This window comes from Aotus nancymaae, unplaced genomic scaffold (genome assembly GCF_030222135.1).
Source record: "Aotus nancymaae isolate 86718 unplaced genomic scaffold, 86718_ANA_hifiasm-v0.15.2.pri h1tg000033l, whole genome shotgun sequence".
Lineage (NCBI taxonomy): Eukaryota > Metazoa > Chordata > Mammalia > Primates > Aotidae > Aotus > Aotus nancymaae.
Window position 1 is genome coordinate 44,333,402 of NW_026988447.1, and position 18,764 is coordinate 44,352,165.

Consider the following 18,764-nt stretch of genomic DNA (forward strand, 5'->3'; position numbering starts at 1 on the left):
AAGAAATACAAGATTAGTTCATGTAAGAGTCTTTTTATTTTTTAATTTTATATTTTTTTCAGTATTAAAACCAACTTGAAAATATTCTTTAGAACTCTTTAAGTTTACCAGCTTTATATATTCTTAACAACATTCCTATCAGAAAAAATGTCATAATGTGATTTTAACCAAGTAAATAGGCCACAGCAAAACTTGAGTATGCTCCCCAAGTTAAGGCTTCTTCAGTGGCAGAGAGGAATTTTACTATATATTTATCTCTTCCTTTTACTATATATTTATCTCTTCAACCATTTTCAGAAAAACTCCATGGCTACCAATGATTTCATCTTTTAAGACTTAACTTGTAAAATTCTACAGCTCTGCTGGGCTTCTTCAGTATGATCATTAACCTCAAATGCAACCAGAAACAGCCCAGGAGAACCAAGGAAACCTGTTTTTCACACAGCTGCCACATAATTTAGTTCCTGCATCCAAGGTGCACTGTCCTTCACAGCCTTATTAAATACTGGTACATATGCTCTGCCTGCATCCTCTCTACCTCTCCTTTCTTGCCAAACTAGACTTTATTCTTAAGATTTGGGATATGAATTCTTCTGAGAAGCCTTTTCTGATTCTTTAGATTAGTTTCTCCTATAATACAAACTCATAACACCCTATTCTTGTCATTCACAGCACTCATCAAAATTGTAATTGAATACCTGGATACATAATAAATTTGTTAAATAAATGAATTAATCCATGAGCATAAACGAAAACTCTTTTTGATGCCAATTTATGATTGTGGCTTAAATATTCTTTTAACATGGTAACACTCATACTGAAAATACTCAGCATGAAGAATTGTTATACAGAGTCAACTTTTCACCCCAATTCCTCTTAACACTTTATCTTGTGAAAAATGTACAGCAATGACTAAGCCCAACTGTAAGCTATTCTTGAGGCATAGCAAAAATATAACAAGGGTTTCTACAGACAATTTACCATAAAGCCAGCATATAGCCATCATCTGGTATAGATGAAAGGTTGGAATCTTAGTAGTTAGCTAACTGTTGTTCCTAAATGAGTATGATTAATTTGGTTAGTAGATATACTGGAAGCTTTTCTTTTTTGAGGGTGAAACATAAAGGGGCTTTCTAAAGTTTATGAATCTTAAATGTATATATTACACATGACAAAAATGATAAGCAAAGACTGTAGGTAGAAAAACCAGAAAAGGAATGCATAGTTTTTTAGGAATTATTTGACAATTATATCTAAATGCTATGATCAATACTTATACCACAGACACACGCGACACCACACAGTCAATGAGAATGAAAACCTATGCTATAAGGTACTAGAGATCATCTTACCAGAAACTTTTTGTATTACTTCATTAACTTCCTTCATAAACACTTTCTGTACAAATACCAAGTGGTTTAGAAGATCAGTTGTAAGATTATGTTCAAAGGAACCAACCTGCCAGACAAAATCATATTAGATTAATACTGATTATATTAGCTTTACACTTTTTCTTACATAAATCATCCAAAACCGAAGAAAAAGAGATAATTATCTATATATGATTTGAAATCAATACATTGAAGAAAAGTTAAAAATATTCAGAGTTCCTAATACATTACTGGCCAGACACTGTTATGGGCCACTCCCAAAATGGTTTTCGTTCTTTAATAACAGTAGTTAATAAGGTGTGAGATGGCTGGGGAGCAAATGAAAGTTACACGTTTAACTTGTTAATTTTGAAATTAAATTTTCTCCTAGAGTAAAATTTGTTTTTAATGATCACTTTTCTGGCCTTAGACTCATAGGCAAGTTAAGTAAAAATAGATTTATTTATTTATTTGTTTATTTTTTGAGACAGAGTTCTGCTCTGTCACCCAGGCTGGAGTGCAGTGGTGCGATCTTGGCTCACTGTTACCTTTACCTTCTGGGTTCAAGCGATTCTCCTGCCTCAGCCTCCTGAGAAGCTGGGACTACAGGCACCCACCACTATCACCGTGTTGGCCAGGCTGGTCTCAAACTCCTAGTCTCAAGTGATCCACCCACCCTGGCCTCCCAAAGTGCTGGGATTACAGGTGTGAGCCACTGTGCCCAGCCAAAAATATACTTATTTAATCAAATATATGTTTAATGATCATCTATGTACCATGTTAGGTGCTATGGATACAGCTATGAATAAAAATCAACAAAATTCTGGGTCTCAGGCTTACATTTGAGTGAATTAGCAAATCACCAGAGATACCCAATTAAGGTTTAATATAATTTATGCCCTATGATTAGTACAAGGCATTAAATTTCTGGCAAGTTAGTTAACTTGCCAGAAACTATTTTCAGGTGTGTTTACTTCAGGCCATAGTAAAATAGGCAACTCTAAGGGGATGCAATTTTAGATTCTTTGAAATGGTTAAAATCAAATACACTTTGTACTAAATTTGGGATTGTGTTCTGCCTCATTACAAACTTATACCTTTCTAATACCTAGTATTAGCAAGGAATTATACAGTACACTGTATTAGTGTATTTTCTTTTAAATGGAACATTAATAATAGTATTGCTAAACTAGAGCCTGGGGCTTTTAGTTTTCCGAGTAGAAAGCACAAATGGAATATGCTTTAAAATATTTTAAGTAAATCTTTGACTTGTTAGAACTGGACGCTATATTTTTTTTGTATACTGTTTTTCACATACAGAAATCCTACTCTTACAGAGGTTCCAGGGCAAGCAGGGCCTAAGAAGATAAGTCAGACTTAAATATGTCCCCCACAGTTATAATATTTCTATCAGAGAACCCAGAGAGCATTCTTATAGATGCTTCAGGTTCTTGAGAACAAAATTTACAAAACAAATAGCACATTGCTTTTTCATAAGGTTGCAGCTGTTTTTGACAAACTGACAAGGTGAGCTGAGACACAGCACACTGTGCCTGGTGGGAGATCACTGAGGTGTGGCTCCTGCCTCTCTCAGTTAATAGCTAGGAGACTTAAGGAAAAGTGTTTACTTCTCCGCTTCAAGTTTATATCCAATTAGGAAAATAATAGATGAACTGCTTACCACAAATCAAATGAAAAATGTATCCAAATGCTTTTTAAACTTTTGACAGCTATACAGTAAAAAGTGAAAAAATTATGATGGAATTAGATATGCTACTTTCAACTTAACCTTAGTAAAGACATTAGTCTGTAAGTCTATTTTATCTTTCAATATGACCTTTAGATTATCATTAATCATTACGTATATCTGGCTTAGTTTCCTCACTTAAAATTGAGAACAAATATTTCTACCTCATAGGATTGATTTAAGCACTGCAGAAGTCAATCTGTGTAAAGCACATAACGAATGTTAGCTGTGATTTGCTTTTTATAATCATTTGAACTATCAAAATATTGCAAAGATGGAAGTTAAATCCAATGTAAGAAATATAAACTCAAATATCACTAATACATATTTTTAAAAGCATGTTTAAATAAAACTACAGGATAGTCAGAGTAACAAGACACAAAAACACACATATACCCACACACAGACTTGATTTGGTATAGAATTCTTCAGTGAAAACAAATGATTTTAAGACTTTACCTTAAAAGTTTGGATTACTATATATTTTGGTATATCTAAATCTTGAAGACTTCTAAATCACAAAGAGTAAGAAAATTTTAAAATAAACTTACTTCTGCCACACAACGTAGATAATTTCCCTGTAGATAGTAACCTTGTTTAGAAGGCAGTTCATCTATACTCCACACCTGATCCGAATAACTATCATGTTCTTCCATTATGTATTTCCCTGACATGGTAACAGGAGGAAGGTTAAGACTGGCAGAAGGAGGAATGGTTGACATATCTGTGGCAGAAACTTTTGAAGTAAAACGCAATCTGTGATTTGGCAGCTCAAATGTAAATCTTGTCTGTGCACCTGTAAGAAACGAGTTGTTGTTGTTCATGCTAGTGTTCATTTACTCATTCATTCCTCCCTTTTCAAAAAAGGGTATCTAAGAAAAATGCATGGATATTGCCAAACCTATCTTGAAATATATGAAAGGATATTTTTAAAGTTGCTTATAAAATACTGCCTATCTTTAAATATGCATGTCAATCAGCAAGTATTATTAAGCCAGTATTATTTATTAAGACTGGCAGTGTGTTAGGCACTAGAAAAATACCTATGTTCTTTATTTCATAGAAGGTAGAACAGAAAGTGCCCTTATTATAGAAGAATTGTAATGAGAAAATTAATCAAGTTTAAAAAAATTTCCCAGTACACAGTGCTTTATTCACAGAGAATAGTTAGTAGTTAACAATGTGTCTACTGATCCTGATTCAGTGTGGAAATAGCAAAAATTGCCAAATCAATTAAATGGTACTCACTGAAATGTTCATTAAATATAAAGTTATACAAACAAGTCTCTTTGACCTTAATAATTATTCATGGGACCATATATCAAATAATATGTTATGAATTTTAGTTTACTATTGACCTTAAACACTTAAATCAATAATCTGGCACATAATTGTTCAAACAAATATAAATATACAATCTTCACTATTATTCAGTCCATATTTCTCCAACTGTTTATGAGGGCATGAAGAGAAGCCTTATTAAAATCAAGATCTGTTACTGCCCTTTACACATGTAATGTATGTACACATACTCCTTTCAAACCAACAAAATCTACTGATATTCTTCTGTAGGTTACCAGTTCTCTCCACTCAAACATATCAAATTGCCTATTTAGCCTACATATGTAATTTATTATTTATTTCTATTGCTCTCAACTGAACTAGAAATAATTCTCCTTTTTTTTCAAAATACTAATCAAGGATCATCTCTTATATGTGACATTCACTACATTTATTAACTGTAATGTTTGCACCTGGAATGAATTAGCCAAAAACAGAAAAATACTCACCAACTGGGGCATCTGTGAATGGCCAGATGAGTCATGACTGCCCTGATCTCTTCTTACTACTCTAACCAGGAGACTCCCTGACTATCATTTACAAGCTGCAAGGGGTGGGGACTGTCTACCACTGTTGCTACCACCACTACTATTGCTAGCACACCACCAAATAAAACCACCAGGACTGCAGTAATCCTAGGCCTCGGTTACTGAGTCATCCCTTATTACTAGTACAGTAATTCTTTTACTGCTTTTATCGCTTTCCTTCAATATCAATAAGAATTTTGGGTTCTTACTTCTCTGGATATTTAACAATATGTTTAACTCTAGGATCCTAAACTGCCTATCTGGCTTTTGACTTGCTGCTTCTGTTGATCCTTGTATCATGGGTGCCCTGAATAAATGGCCAAATGTGCTTAACTTATTGTCAGCCCTGGACTCTAATCTTAAGGCCTGAAACTTCTGACTCTTGTCAAATCTGGAAACTAACTTTAAAATGTTTCTGCTTCTGGTAATATAAAGGTCTAAATGTTCAGAAAAACTGCTCTTAAAAAAGAGAGCCAAAAATGCTAGGGATGGTAGTACGTATACAGTAGTCTCCCTTTATTTGGGGAAGATGTGTTCTAAGATCCCCAGTGGATGCCTGAAACTATGGATAGTACCAAACTCTATAAATAATATGTTTTTTCCTCTACATACATTCCTATAAAATTTAATTTATAAATTAGGCATGATAAGAGATTAACAACAACAATAACAAAACAGAACAATTATACTGTAACAAAAGTTGTATAAATATCTTTGTAAATATGGTCTCTCTCAAAATATCTTATTGTATGTAATATTTTTGGACCACAGTTGACCACAGATAACTGAAACATGAAGAGACAAACACATGAATAAGCGGGGACTACTGCATACACATACTTACATAAATATGTACATGTGTGTATATATTCATATATGTATATATATTTTTAAATTATGTTAACAGAATAAAGGAGAAAATATATTTTCATTTCATTAGATACAGAACAAAGTATCTGATTACATTCACCAATAATTCTTCATAGAAACTCTTAGCACAGTGGAAAAATAAGTACATTTTCTTAACCTGATAGCAGAAACCTACAACAGATATCAGATTCATTCATGTAATGTGGAGTCCTTTAAGAAAATGGGAAAAGGCAAGCACAATAAGGCAAGAAAAAGAAATAAAAGTTGAAAAGAAACAAAAGTTTCATTGTTTGCTGTTTAAACAGTATGACTGTCTATAGATAAAACTAAGAATCTATAACTTATTGGTAATAATAGTTTAATGTGGTTGCTGAGTATGATTAACATAGAAGCATCAAGCACATTTGTACAGACTACCAACAATTTAGAAAAATGCAATTTTACAAAAGATAACATTTGTAATTGCTACAACACAATATACCTAGATATCAAAATAAATAAATACATCTTGCAAAAGATGCACAAAAACCTTGAAGTAGAAAAATTTTAAATTTTATACAAAAAATTAAAGACCTAAACAATAGAGAAATAAGACTTAGGAATAGGAAAGTTGAATATTGTTTAGTTGTCATTTCTCCTTAAATAAATCTATAGATTCAATTAAGTTCCTATAAAAATCTAAACAGGCTTTTTCGGGGAACTTAACAAACTGATCCTGAAATATTTATGAGGCCAGGCACAGTGGCTGATGCCTGTAATCCCAGCACTTTGGGAGACCAAGGCAGGCAGACAGCTTGAGGCCAGGAGTTCGACACCAGCCTGGACAAACATAGTGAAATCCCACCATCTCTACAAAAAATTTAAAAATTAGCTGGACGTGGTGGTGCATGTCTATAGTCCCGGCTACTCACAGGGCTGAGATTAGAGGATCACTTGAGGAGGTCAAGGCTGCAGAGAGCTGTGATCACACCACTGCCCTCCAGCCTGGGCAACAGTGAGACCCTATCTCAAAAAAAAAAAAAAACAGGTATATGAAAGAGCAAAGAACCAAAAAGAGCCAGGACAATTCCTCAAAAAGAAAAAGTCAGGCAGCAACATGACACTGGTACAAAGAGAACAATGAAGCAGAATAGAAAACTCAGAAGTAGACTCCCACATTAAAAACAACACTTAATATGTGACTAATGTTTGGACTATGTATCACTGAAAAAAAGAATAAAATAATCAATAAGTGACGCTGAGATCACTGGTTATATACAATGGTCACTGGTTATATACTACCCTATGCCAAATCTAAGAATAATCGATTAAGCTAGATTAAAAACTTAAATATGGATAGCAAAACTCAAAACATTCAAGAAAAAAGTTTAACAGAATATCTTTATTATCTTAGGAAGAGAAGGATTTCTTCAGGACATAAAAATACACATCATACAGGAAAAATACTGGTAAATTCAATTACATCAAAATGAAGAATGTCTGTTGATCAAAAGAAAAAGTTAAATGATAGCCTCCAACTAGGTGACAACATATAAACATATATCAAAGAGTTAATATACAGAATTTTTTGAAGAATTCTTGTGAATCAAGAAAAATACAAATGACTCAATGGTAAAATAAGCAAACAAAAACAAAAAACCATCAACTGGCATTTTATATAAATAAACATGTCAGGAGCTCTTAATCAAATAAAAAAAATTCCTAGTTAAAAAATGTGAGATTCTTTAGCCAGGTATGGTGGCAGGTGCCTATAATCCCAGCTACTTGGGAGGCTAAGCCAGGAGAATCACTTGAACACAGGAAGCAGAGGTTGCAGTGAGCCGAGATCCTGCCACTACACTCCAGCATGGGCAACAGAGTGAGACTCCGTCTCAAAAAGAAAAAAAAAGTGAGATTCCATATAAACAAAGTTCAAAACAGCTAAAAGCAAACTTTAAATCATTTATGAGTATACACATATATGGTAAAGCTATATGGGAAAGCAAAGGAATGGGTAAGACAAAATTCATTATGGTAGTAATTCCCTGAGAAGTGAAGACTGTCTTTTTTCTTTTTTTTGAGATAGAGTCTCACTATGTTACGGAGGCTGGAGTGCAGTGACATGTTCTCAGCTCACTGCAACCTCCACATCCTAGGTTCAAGTGATTCTCCTGCCTCAGCCTCCTGAGTAGCTGGGATTACAGATGCCTGCCACCATGCCCAGTTAGTTTTTGTATTTTTTAGTAGAAATGAGGTTTTGCCACGTTTTCCAGGCTGGTCTCGAAGTCCTGACCTCAGGTGATCCACCCCACTCAGCCTCCCAAAGTGCTGGGATTACAGGCATGAGTCACTGCGCCAGCCAAAGAAGGCTTCGAAGTATTGGTAACGTGCCAATTCTAGATTGTATTGTGGGTTGGTGAGTTCACAGTACTTATTTTTTTAAATGTGCATGTATAATTTACATGCTTTTGTATATATGATAAATTTCATAAATATTAAAAGCAAGGAATTTTGAGATAGGATATATTAATATAAGGGTCACAAAACCATACAGAAGTAGCTATTTTGAAGAAATCAAATTACCTCTGACTTGAGCTAAATGAACCCGATGTGAAAATAAGCCAAGTTATTCAGTCTATTAAAAACTTAACAGATGTAGAAATGGGTTAATTTATTCAACTTAAGTTTAAATTGGAGAAATGGCCTCCATAGTTCAATAATTTTATAGAGTTCAAAAGAGTTCATTCAGGTCATTCAAGGTATTGGGGTGGGGGATCGATATTTTTGCTTGACTGGAGATCATCATTAATGAACTTTAAATGTTATAATCAAAATTACTTGTAATATCTATAAAGCCAAATTTACCTTTTTATCAAAATATTACTAATTTCTCAAACAAATCATAAATTTTGAGACTGAATTCTGAATTCAATATTACCTGTCATTCCATGACTTCTCATTCTTCCCATCTTGTATTCTGCTTTCAGAGACGGTAAAAGTGCTGCTCCAATGGCTATACCATCTAACATGGCACTGAATTTAAGAACAATAGGCTTCTTTTCTAAGCCTTCTGGTAGCTGAGGAAATTCATTTGTTTCAACAGGAGTCTGATTAACACTTGTTGGGGTTTTTTCAGAAGGTAGTGGGGTTGCAATATCTTCTTTTACAGGCTGTGGGCTAGAAAGCAAAAAAATAAAAAATAAATACAAGAGCTACCATTTTATTGTAGAAAATCATTGGATTTCTCAATGAAAAAGAGCAAATATATACTGTGAACAGATGTTTTCTTTCCAATATCAGATCATATTCATACTTTCTAAAACAGCTGCTGAACAATGATGATAAGGAAAAGTATTCAAGAAGAATTAGTAACAATATAATACTCCTAGAATGTTATACTGCCAAGGCAATTTATATTATTATTGCAAAACTGGGATTTAAACTCAGATTTGTCTGATTCCAAATTCTGTGTCTTAGCCATTACACACTACTGTTGACATTATCACCACTACTTCTACCACTGTTAAGAATAACACCACCAACCCCTACAGTAACAATAATAATCTGAGTGCCAGGTACCGTTCTTAGTGCATTGTGTGCTTTGTCTCATTTATCTCACTTTAAGTAGGGACTATTATCTGAACTTTGCAAATGAAAAAGTCTAGCTAGAAAGTGTTTGTGAAACTAGGATTTGAACCCAATCAAGTCTGACTCCAGGGTCTGATTTTTCAACCACTACACTCTACTGACAATATGTTATAATAAGGAAAAGTTCCTTGGAATATTTTACAACTAAAATTTAAGAAAACATTCTAGATTCCATATTTCTGTTCAGAGGAAAAACATTTAACTTTTTACTACTTAGTCAAATTAAGCCATGACTAAACATTATATCAGAATTAAAGATTTAGATAGAACAACTGAAAAAATCAGCTTTGTGACACCCTCAAAAGACACACTAATGTTTTCCCACATTACAGGATGTGGGGAAAAAAAATATAAGAAGTTTTTAACCTTTTACACGTATTTTTTTATTTTTTTGAGATGGAGTTTCGCTCTTGTTGCCCAGGCTAGAGTGCAATGGTGCAATCCTGGCTCACTGCAACCTCCGCCTCTGGGGTTCAAGCGATTCTCCTGCCTCAGCCTCCCAAGTAGCTGAGATTACAAGCACCTGCCACCATGTATATTTATTAGTTTTTGGAGACCAGGAATAAGGCTCAGCAGTGAAGATGCATGAACAAGGCTATAAACACAGGGAATAAAGGTTAATGCTCAAATGTACTGTCCTTTAAAGTATTTATGTGGCATGGTCAAATGCTCCCTTGGGGCATAAATGACCACTACTACACTTTCTTAAACCTGTGTAGTCATAAATTTCAAGGAATTCAAAGTAAACAAGGATTGATTATGATCCTGGAATTCATCAATTTGCTTTTTATTAGTACCTGTTGTAATACACACAAATCTCTAGGATCTCTTAAGCTTTGTTTATGCAATATGGAACACTGACAATTGCATTGATGACACTGTACTTTAATGCTATCGAATGTCATTCTCACATGATCATGACTGGCTTGTCTCCACTTGCTCCATTGTCCATAATGGTTGATACTTAGAAGTAACTCTTCATCTCCCTCCAAACTTTTGCTAATGCAGCAAAGAATACCCTGAAGTAGTATATGGAATCACAGAAAGTTAACAAATGAAATAACTTACGCTGTAGAAGGTTGTCTGATTAGGTCTGAGATTTGTTTAGACAGTTGGTGAGAACTTCGAACCATCATGCTATGCAAGGTGGCAGGGTGCTGAGGAATGTTTATGCTGATAGCTCCTACTTTGAACACGGCAGCATTGTTTGTCTTCAGCCCTCTCTGGGCACTGTAGAGGGCTTGGGACTTGGCAATACTACATTTCACTACAGTTCTATCAATAGAGAAAGAGGACCATTAACATACAGCCAAGTAAAGAGAAATTTTGAAAAAATTTGAGAGCAAGAAAAATACTTTTAAATTTGAGAGGTCTTCAAAAAGTTCATGGAAAATTATATTATAAAAAAAGCTATGTGTAGATTTTAGAATCATTTTGCACGAAAATTAACTCATATTAACTTGTTAAAACATCTGAACAGGATCTTATTTAATGTACCAACAAGGACAAGACATCAGTTTGACAGAGCCTCTATCAAAATAGCATTAATTCTGCTAAAACTGAAGCAAGAACAAGCATCAAGTTTATTGTGAAGCTTGGGCAGAATTACAACAAAATCACTGATGCTTTACAAAAAGGCTTTGGGGACATTATTCCAAAGCAATTAGCGGTTTACAAATGGATCTTAAGAAGGGACAAGACAATGTTGATGAAGTCCACAGTGGCAAACCAAACATCAATTTGCAAAGAAAAATTTTATCTCCTTTGTGCCTAATTGAAGAGGACCAACAATTAAAAGCACAAATAACAGTCGACACCACAGACAACTTCAATTAATTCAGCTTACACAATTCTGACTAAAAATTCAAAATTGAGCACACTTTTTCACTCGATGGGTGCCAAAACCATTGCTCCAAGATCAACTCCAAACAAAAGCAGGGCTTTCAACGAAAATTTTAAATAAGTGAGATCAAGATCCAGAAGCATTTCTTCAAAGAATTGGAATAGGAGATGAAACATGGCTTTACCAGTATAATACTGAAAATAAAGTATAATCAAAGCAATGACTACAAGAAGTGGAAGTGGTCCAATCAAATCAAAAGTGGACCAGTCATGGCCGGGCACAGTGGCTCACACCTGTAATCCCAACACTTTGAGAAAGTGAGGTGAGCAGACTGCTTGAGCTCAGGAGTTTGAGATCAGCCTGGGCAACATGGCAACATCCCATACCTAGAAAAAATGCAAAAATTAGCTGGGTGTAGTTGTGCATACTGTAGTCCCAGCTACTTGGGAAGCTGAGGTGGGAGGATTGCTTGAACCCAGGAGACGGAGATTGCAATGAGCTAAGATTGCACCACCGCACTCCAGCATGGGTGGCAGATAAAAGTGGACCAGTCAAAAGCAAAGGTCATGGCAACAGTTTTTTTGGGATGCTTGGGCATTTTGCTTATTGACGTTCAGAGTGCCAAAGAATGATAACGTCTGCTTATTATGAGAGTGTTTTGAGAAAGGTAGCCATAGCTTTACTAGGAAAATGTTTGGGGAAGTTTTAACAGTCCTTCACCACAACAATGCTCTTACTCATTCATTCTTGTCAAACAAAAGCAATTCCCTAAGAATTTTGCTGGAAAATCAGTAGGCATCCACTTTATAGTCCTAATTTGGCTCCTTCTGACTTTTTTGTTTCCTAATCTCAAAAAAAAAAAAAAAAAAAAAAAAAAATTAAAGGGTACCCATTTTTCTTCAGTTAATAACGTAACAAGACTGCACTGTCATGGGACTCATTAGTGATGGAATAAATGGCTGGTATCATTGCTTAGAAAAGTGTCTTGAACTTGATGGAGCTTACATTGGGAAATAGAGTTTAAATTTTTTATTTTTTTCTTTTTATTCCATTTTTCCACAGTTTTTGAAGCCCTCTCATAACTGCATGAACTAAAACGACTTAAAAATTTTCATGTGTTTAGATCATATATTGAAGAAACAATGTTATCTAAAAACAGTAATATATTTATTTTATTCTATTTGCACTGAATACTATTTAATTTCTTTAAAGTATATGCTCACATGTAAGTAAAAACATGAACAAGATACATTATATTACATACACAGACACACCAAATTCCACTTTTTTTTTCTACCCCCATTCAGAACTCTTTTATTCTCTACCTTATTTTAGAGATCGGTATAACCACTATATAGACACTGAATATAAAAAGAAAAAAAATATTCACTATACTTCTTAAAAATCTAATTAGGAAGTCAAAGAAATTAGAATAACAATCATCCATTATGTTACAAGAAATTAATAGGAAGGAAGAAGTGTAACCTACATTTTCTGCTTTTCATTTTCAATGGGTGGTGAAGAAATGATAAAAGTGATTCGTAATGAGCAAGGCTATTACTCTTAGTTAAGAACTGGTATGCTTTAATTGCTAGTACAGATATAAGGCAAAGATATTATCTTTCTCAATTTATTTTGCACTTTCCAATGCCTAGAACAATTCCTGGAAGACAAGAGACACTTGCCAAATATTTGTGAAATGAAAGAGCAGAAAAAGTAAAGCAAAAGAATGACTTCTACCACTACAACTGTGGAATTCCACAGATATGATAGGACATGTACATAGAAGCATATGATAGGAGATGTACATAGAGGCCATAATGAAGTAGTCGTTGACACATACACATACCCCCACACGCATATTTGTTTTTCAAAGATGGGGTCTTGTTTTTTCCCAGGCTGCAATGCAGTAGCACTATCATAGCTAACCACAGCCTGGATTTCTTAGGCTCAAGTGATCCTCCTGCCTCAGCCTCCCAAGTGGCTGGGACCACAGAGGTGTGCCACCATGCCCAGCTAATTTGTTTTTAAATTTTTTGTAGAGATAGGGTCTCATTATGTTGCTCGGGCTGGTCTCAAACTCCGGGCCTCAAGCAAACCTCCCACCTCAGCTCCAATAACTTCTAATATAAATGTGAGTCTTCAAATGGGCGAATGATTCTTGACAATCAGTAAATTTGGCAAAATACACAAAATGCATATTTCATATTAATTACAGGCCGATTTACAAACATTAATCTCTGCTGGGCTACAGAAAATTGGCCAATTATTTATAGTCTCAAGGAAATGAAGAACCAGTTCATCACATTTAACTTTTCTTAGGATAAACCTCGAAAAGCCTAACAGCAGCTCTATCAGAGGTCTTGATAATAAACAGTAAAATCTAGATATTATATAAAAATCAAAACCAATTACTAGATAACTTTACTTTTTTCTTCCACAAGACACTCTTTCTCAGAGATGATCACCAGAGGGTAGAGGCAGTAGTTTATGTAATTGGCTAGTCAGCATGAAGGCAGGCTCTGGAATGCTGACTACTTACTGAATTTTGAATCATTTCTAACATTATAATAATTAAAATCATTGTTTATCATCAGTGATATTTCAAGTTCAGTTTCAACATAAGCCAGAACATACCCAGATGGTGCTGACATGCAAATGGCTCTGTAGATGTGAATAGCATTCATCTATTGAATGAAACTAAACACACATTTACATATAGTAAAGATCATGGATAAAATCTATCAACAGAGCAGTCAACCCTCCCCATCTTAAAAACAGAATTTGAAGGTTGAGATGTACAGATGTTTTCTTATTTGTGTTTTAATAATTATTTCTACAATTAGTGAAAACTCTTTCTTGTAAAGTGAGTATTTTAAGCTTCCATTATCACATCAAAACTTAAGTACCTTGATCATAGAAATTTTAATAGTAACATATCTGAAAAGACGCAAGCAACACACAACTACAGTGTTAAAACTTGTCAACAACAGACAAAGTATGAATTATCAAAAAGCAGCCCTTATCTATGTTTTCCTGGATTACCAGTAAGCTTTAATCTATTATATAAAAGGGTCGGCCAGGCACAGCGGCTCACGCCTGTAATCCCAGCACTTTGGGAGGCCAAGGCGGGTGGATCACGAGGTCAAGAGATCGAGACCATCCTGGTCAACATGGTGAAACCCCGTCTCTACTAAAAATACAAAAAATTAGCTGGGCATGGTGGCGTGTGCCTGTAATCCCAGCTACTCAGGAGGCTGAGGCAGGAGAATTGCCTGAACCCAGGAGGCGGAGGTTGTGGTGAGCCGAGATCGCGCCATTGCACTCCAGCCTGGGTAACGAGTGAAACTCCGTCTCAAAAAAACAAAAACAAAAAAAGGGTCTATATTACAGCTACAAAACAATAACTACATAATTCAGAGCCATGAAAATAATTTAAATATTTTAAAAACTATTCAATACTACTGTAATCACAAAACCATGAAAAAGAATAATATGACATACAGAAACTCTTGTTTGGCTGTACTTGTAGGAGATGTAGGAAAATCCTCCAGTCTACAGATGAAGAATCAAGAGAAAGCAGGAAAAAAAAAGGAGGCAAATAAACATTCATGCACAAATTAGTTACAATATGACCAATCATCTGGAAAGCTTTTCTAATTTCCTACTCTTAAAATATTCCTTTAAAGTACCATTTGAACTATTTTTTTCCATTCCATTTCTTTTTAATTGTAATTGAAAATATAATACCAAAGAATACACTACGAGTTTGGGAGTAACCAGTAAATAACTTTTATTTTTCAAATAAAACAGTTAAGGGATCTTTACTTGGGGAGAAAAAAAGAGCAAGAAATATCAGCTATATGTTACTTTATCAAAAATCTCTTTTATAAACATTATGTTTTGCAAGGTTAAAGACTATGGGAAGCCCTTCTCTTAAGAGATAATAGAAAATGAAGAGAAGAGATCAAGGAGGATAAATAAAACACATGGGACACCTAAAGAAATTTAGTTTACTTTCTGAAGATAATGTACCCGTGGTACTTCAAATTTAGAGTAAATGAGGGAATCATGGAATCCACAGTCTATGACTTTCAGTGGAAGCATCTACCAAAATAAGGTGGAAGGACTATAGATTCAGGCATCTCTTCTTACTGACTATATTAAATATTTTAGGTACTATGTTGATCTTTCTGAACCTCAATTTATTGTTCTGTAAAGGTGGATAAAACCACCCCAGTTCCCAAAATTGCAGTGAGGATTAAATAAAATAATCTAGTTGAGGCTCCTGGCCCACAATAGGCATTTAAAAATATTATAATTAACATACAGCAATAACCCCTTCTCCTTCTCCTATACTGAATGAATAAAGAAAGATCTCATTGCTTACAACCACTGGAATTTCTTGGCCTTTCTTGAAAACACTTCTTAGGAAATGTGATCTGGATAGTAGGCAGCTATTATGAAATATACAGTCTTTGGTTCTACACTTATAGGTCCAAACTAAACCTGACAGAGTCTCCAGGAAGTCTTGAAAATGGGCTCTGTCTGAGGTTGCTGATATTAGCCAAAATTCGATACTACTGCAGAAAGCTACAGCCCATTAATAAATATCCATTTTAGAAAATATTCTCCAAGATCACATTATTCAGATTAAAAAAATATTATTAGCATTATAACATATCATACTTCTTAGTCAATCTAGGACTAATACTTAATTTTTATAACACTGAACCAGATCCTCTATTTAGTCATGTTGGATGTGTTATAGTGTAACAGTAGCACAACATTGACTAGTCATAATATTAAGAAAGAGCAAATTCTGAAAATCTGACCTAAATTACTAAAGTCTATTTTGCAGTTAACATGAGACTGCTTTGCTGAATGGAAGTTAGGAATGAAAGTATATACCACCAATTTTAGAAAGATAAAAAGTATTTTTCTAAAATATTTTATCTGCTGACATCTTAATGACAGAATTCTCAGTATTTGGGAACTGAGACTGTAGATACACATCTCAAAATTCAGCATGTTTATCCAAGGAGTTTCAAGTTTTGTCTAAAACTGTAAGTGTAAGAAAATAAAAACTGATATACTTACTGTATATTTGGTGTAATCCCTTCAAGCAGCACAATATTAACCCCACCAATATGAGCAGTAGCACAAGTCTCAGTCATCTTTTGATGTAAAACATCTTAAGTATGAGGAAAAAAAATATTTATTTGAATTCTGGAACTAAGAAACCTGCATTTCATATTTAAACTGCATTTTATTCATAATATATTCAGTAGCAAAAGATAATTTTAAAGTTATGATAAATTTTGATCAACTATTTCAGAACTACTTTTTAAAAAATTTCCTTAGTTTTTTATTTCTCTGCATTTAATACACACATATCAAATGTCAAAATTGCAACAATGCAAAATATACACTTCAATATGCCATTCCTGCATTAGTCTACTGGCATTACCTAGCCTAATGGCATTTTAAATCTCAGAAATAATACTGCAGAAAAGTTGGAAAATTTTTAAAAATTTGAAAAAGAAACCATATAAACCAGTACTCTTGGTTCATATAATTCCTGTGATTTTAATGGAGGGTATAAATATTTTAATCACTTAAAAAAAAACAAATGAAATCACATATATAATTTGCCTACTTTTTTCATTTAGGATTACTGTTCATGTTAATAAATTCTGCAATATAATTTTAATGGGTAAATGTAAACTGGCATATGTTTGTTTATAAAAATAATCAATTCCTTAATGTCAGGCACTTGGCTGCTTCTTTGTACAGATATCTTTTCACACAATTCTGATTATTTCTTCTATCTAGGTTTGCAGACCTAGAATTGCTGAGTCAAAGGATAAATGTGCTCTAAAGACTACTGATAAAAGCTATTAAATTAACAGCTTTACAGGAAGGTTAAACCAATTTACATCAATTTAGAAGTGAATGAAAATGTCCATTTCTCTAATTCTCACCAAAAATAGGTATTGTCATTCTTAACTTTTGCTAAACAGATGAAAAAACTGACAACTTTTTTTTTATATTAACTTAGCCATCTGAACTTTTGTGTATTGTTTATGTCCTCTGTGATATTTCTATGAAGGCTGACGTGTTTGTATTTTTCTTAGCAATTTGCAGTCAGTCCATCTAATTTTATCAGAGAACCATGTGTTCGCCATGTCAATCCCAAGTACATAATCCTTAAGTTTAAAATTAGTTTTTGAGTAAATAATAAATGTTCAGGGTACAAAATGAAACAGGTAAAGAAGGGTATATATCAAAAAGTAAGTTCAAAGTAAGTTTTGATTAGACCTTACAGATTTGTAAATTATAAAGTTAACAATAAAAACACATAGCGATTGATAACTTCCTTTTCTCAAATCTGTCAGGTTATTTTCACAACCAGAAAAAAAAAAAAAAAAACCCACTGGTCTTATAGAATCATTATTGCAAGGGAATCTCTAAAACTTTATTGCTATATCCACCAAGTCTAAGAAACATTTGCTTTTTTATTTTAGCATCTCTGAAAGTGGGATGCAGTTTACAATCAATGGCATTTGACCATACCTGACGATGATATTTTTTTTCTTTGTGATACATAAAATAATAGTGCATCTTCAAACTGGATTTAATAAAATATCATACCTTGTGTAATCATTCTTAAGATGAATGGTATGTTTTCACTAACCTAGGAAATTTTATATCAACTAAAGGGACTTCTTTTATAGAGATACTTAGTATTAGATTATAAGATTTCAATGGTAGTAACAAAAGCAAATTTTTCATAATTATTTTGGTAAAATTTTCACCTTTAGAGATATCTTACTAGTTGATATTAAAAGACAAAGAATAAATATCACTGAGTATAGATACATTAGCTCAATATTTATGTGTTAAACTGTTTAGATGTCAAAACTGCCTCAATTCAGCGATATTCAATTACAACAAAGTTCTTCGTACCTCAGAATTTGGGAAGTCTAATTTTTCTGAAAAAAAAAATTTGCCAAGTAGGAATTTTGGAGACATGCCATTGGTTTTCTTCTGAAAAGTAGCACTAATTGTTATGTATACATAGCACTTTATTAGAAAAATCATTCATACCTTTCATTTTTTCCTTAAGAGTAAAACTGCCATGGATCCTCTTCAGTTCTGATTCCATTGTTAGTCCACCAATATCTGCCTCCAGGTGTGTGCGGTTCACCATGCCAATCCCAAACACTATTAGAGTAACATGCTGAGGTTCAGAAGTTACCAAGCTACGTTTCCTCTGCGTCTTAGTCAAACTGTTGTTGTCTTGTTCATTCTCAAACACAACTTTACATGTTGGCTCTGTAGGGCTTCGAACTCCTTTAGAAGTAAATGAAAATATACAATTTTAGACAGGAAGACTGAAAAATGGAAGGACATTCCAAACATTGCCTTTCCTTTCT

The 18,764-nt window shown here is 33.9% G+C and overlaps 1 protein-coding gene across 8 annotated transcripts in view; it reads right to left on the reverse strand.

Annotated features, from left to right (window-relative positions):
- The window catches only part of BLTP1 (bridge-like lipid transfer protein family member 1), a 222,180-nt gene that overhangs the window by 67,179 nt on the left and 136,237 nt on the right, over nt 1-18,764 (reverse strand). For 7 of the 8 annotated variants that reach the window (XM_012473015.3, XM_012473016.3, XM_012473018.3 and 4 more), the window contains 7 exons: nt 18,436-18,681; nt 16,426-16,519; nt 14,830-14,880; nt 10,551-10,757; nt 8,773-9,011; nt 3,669-3,913; nt 1,353-1,458 (listed from right to left, as the gene is read on the reverse strand). In XM_012473015.3, the coding sequence (XP_012328438.2) occupies nt 1,353-1,458; nt 3,669-3,913; nt 8,773-9,011; nt 10,551-10,757; nt 14,830-14,880; nt 16,426-16,519; nt 18,436-18,681 (1,188 nt within the window). The remainder of the gene's footprint in view (nt 1-1,352; nt 1,459-3,668; nt 3,914-8,772; nt 9,012-10,550; nt 10,758-14,829; nt 14,881-16,425; nt 16,520-18,435; nt 18,682-18,764) is intronic. The other variant, XM_012473017.3, reaches the window with a different exon arrangement.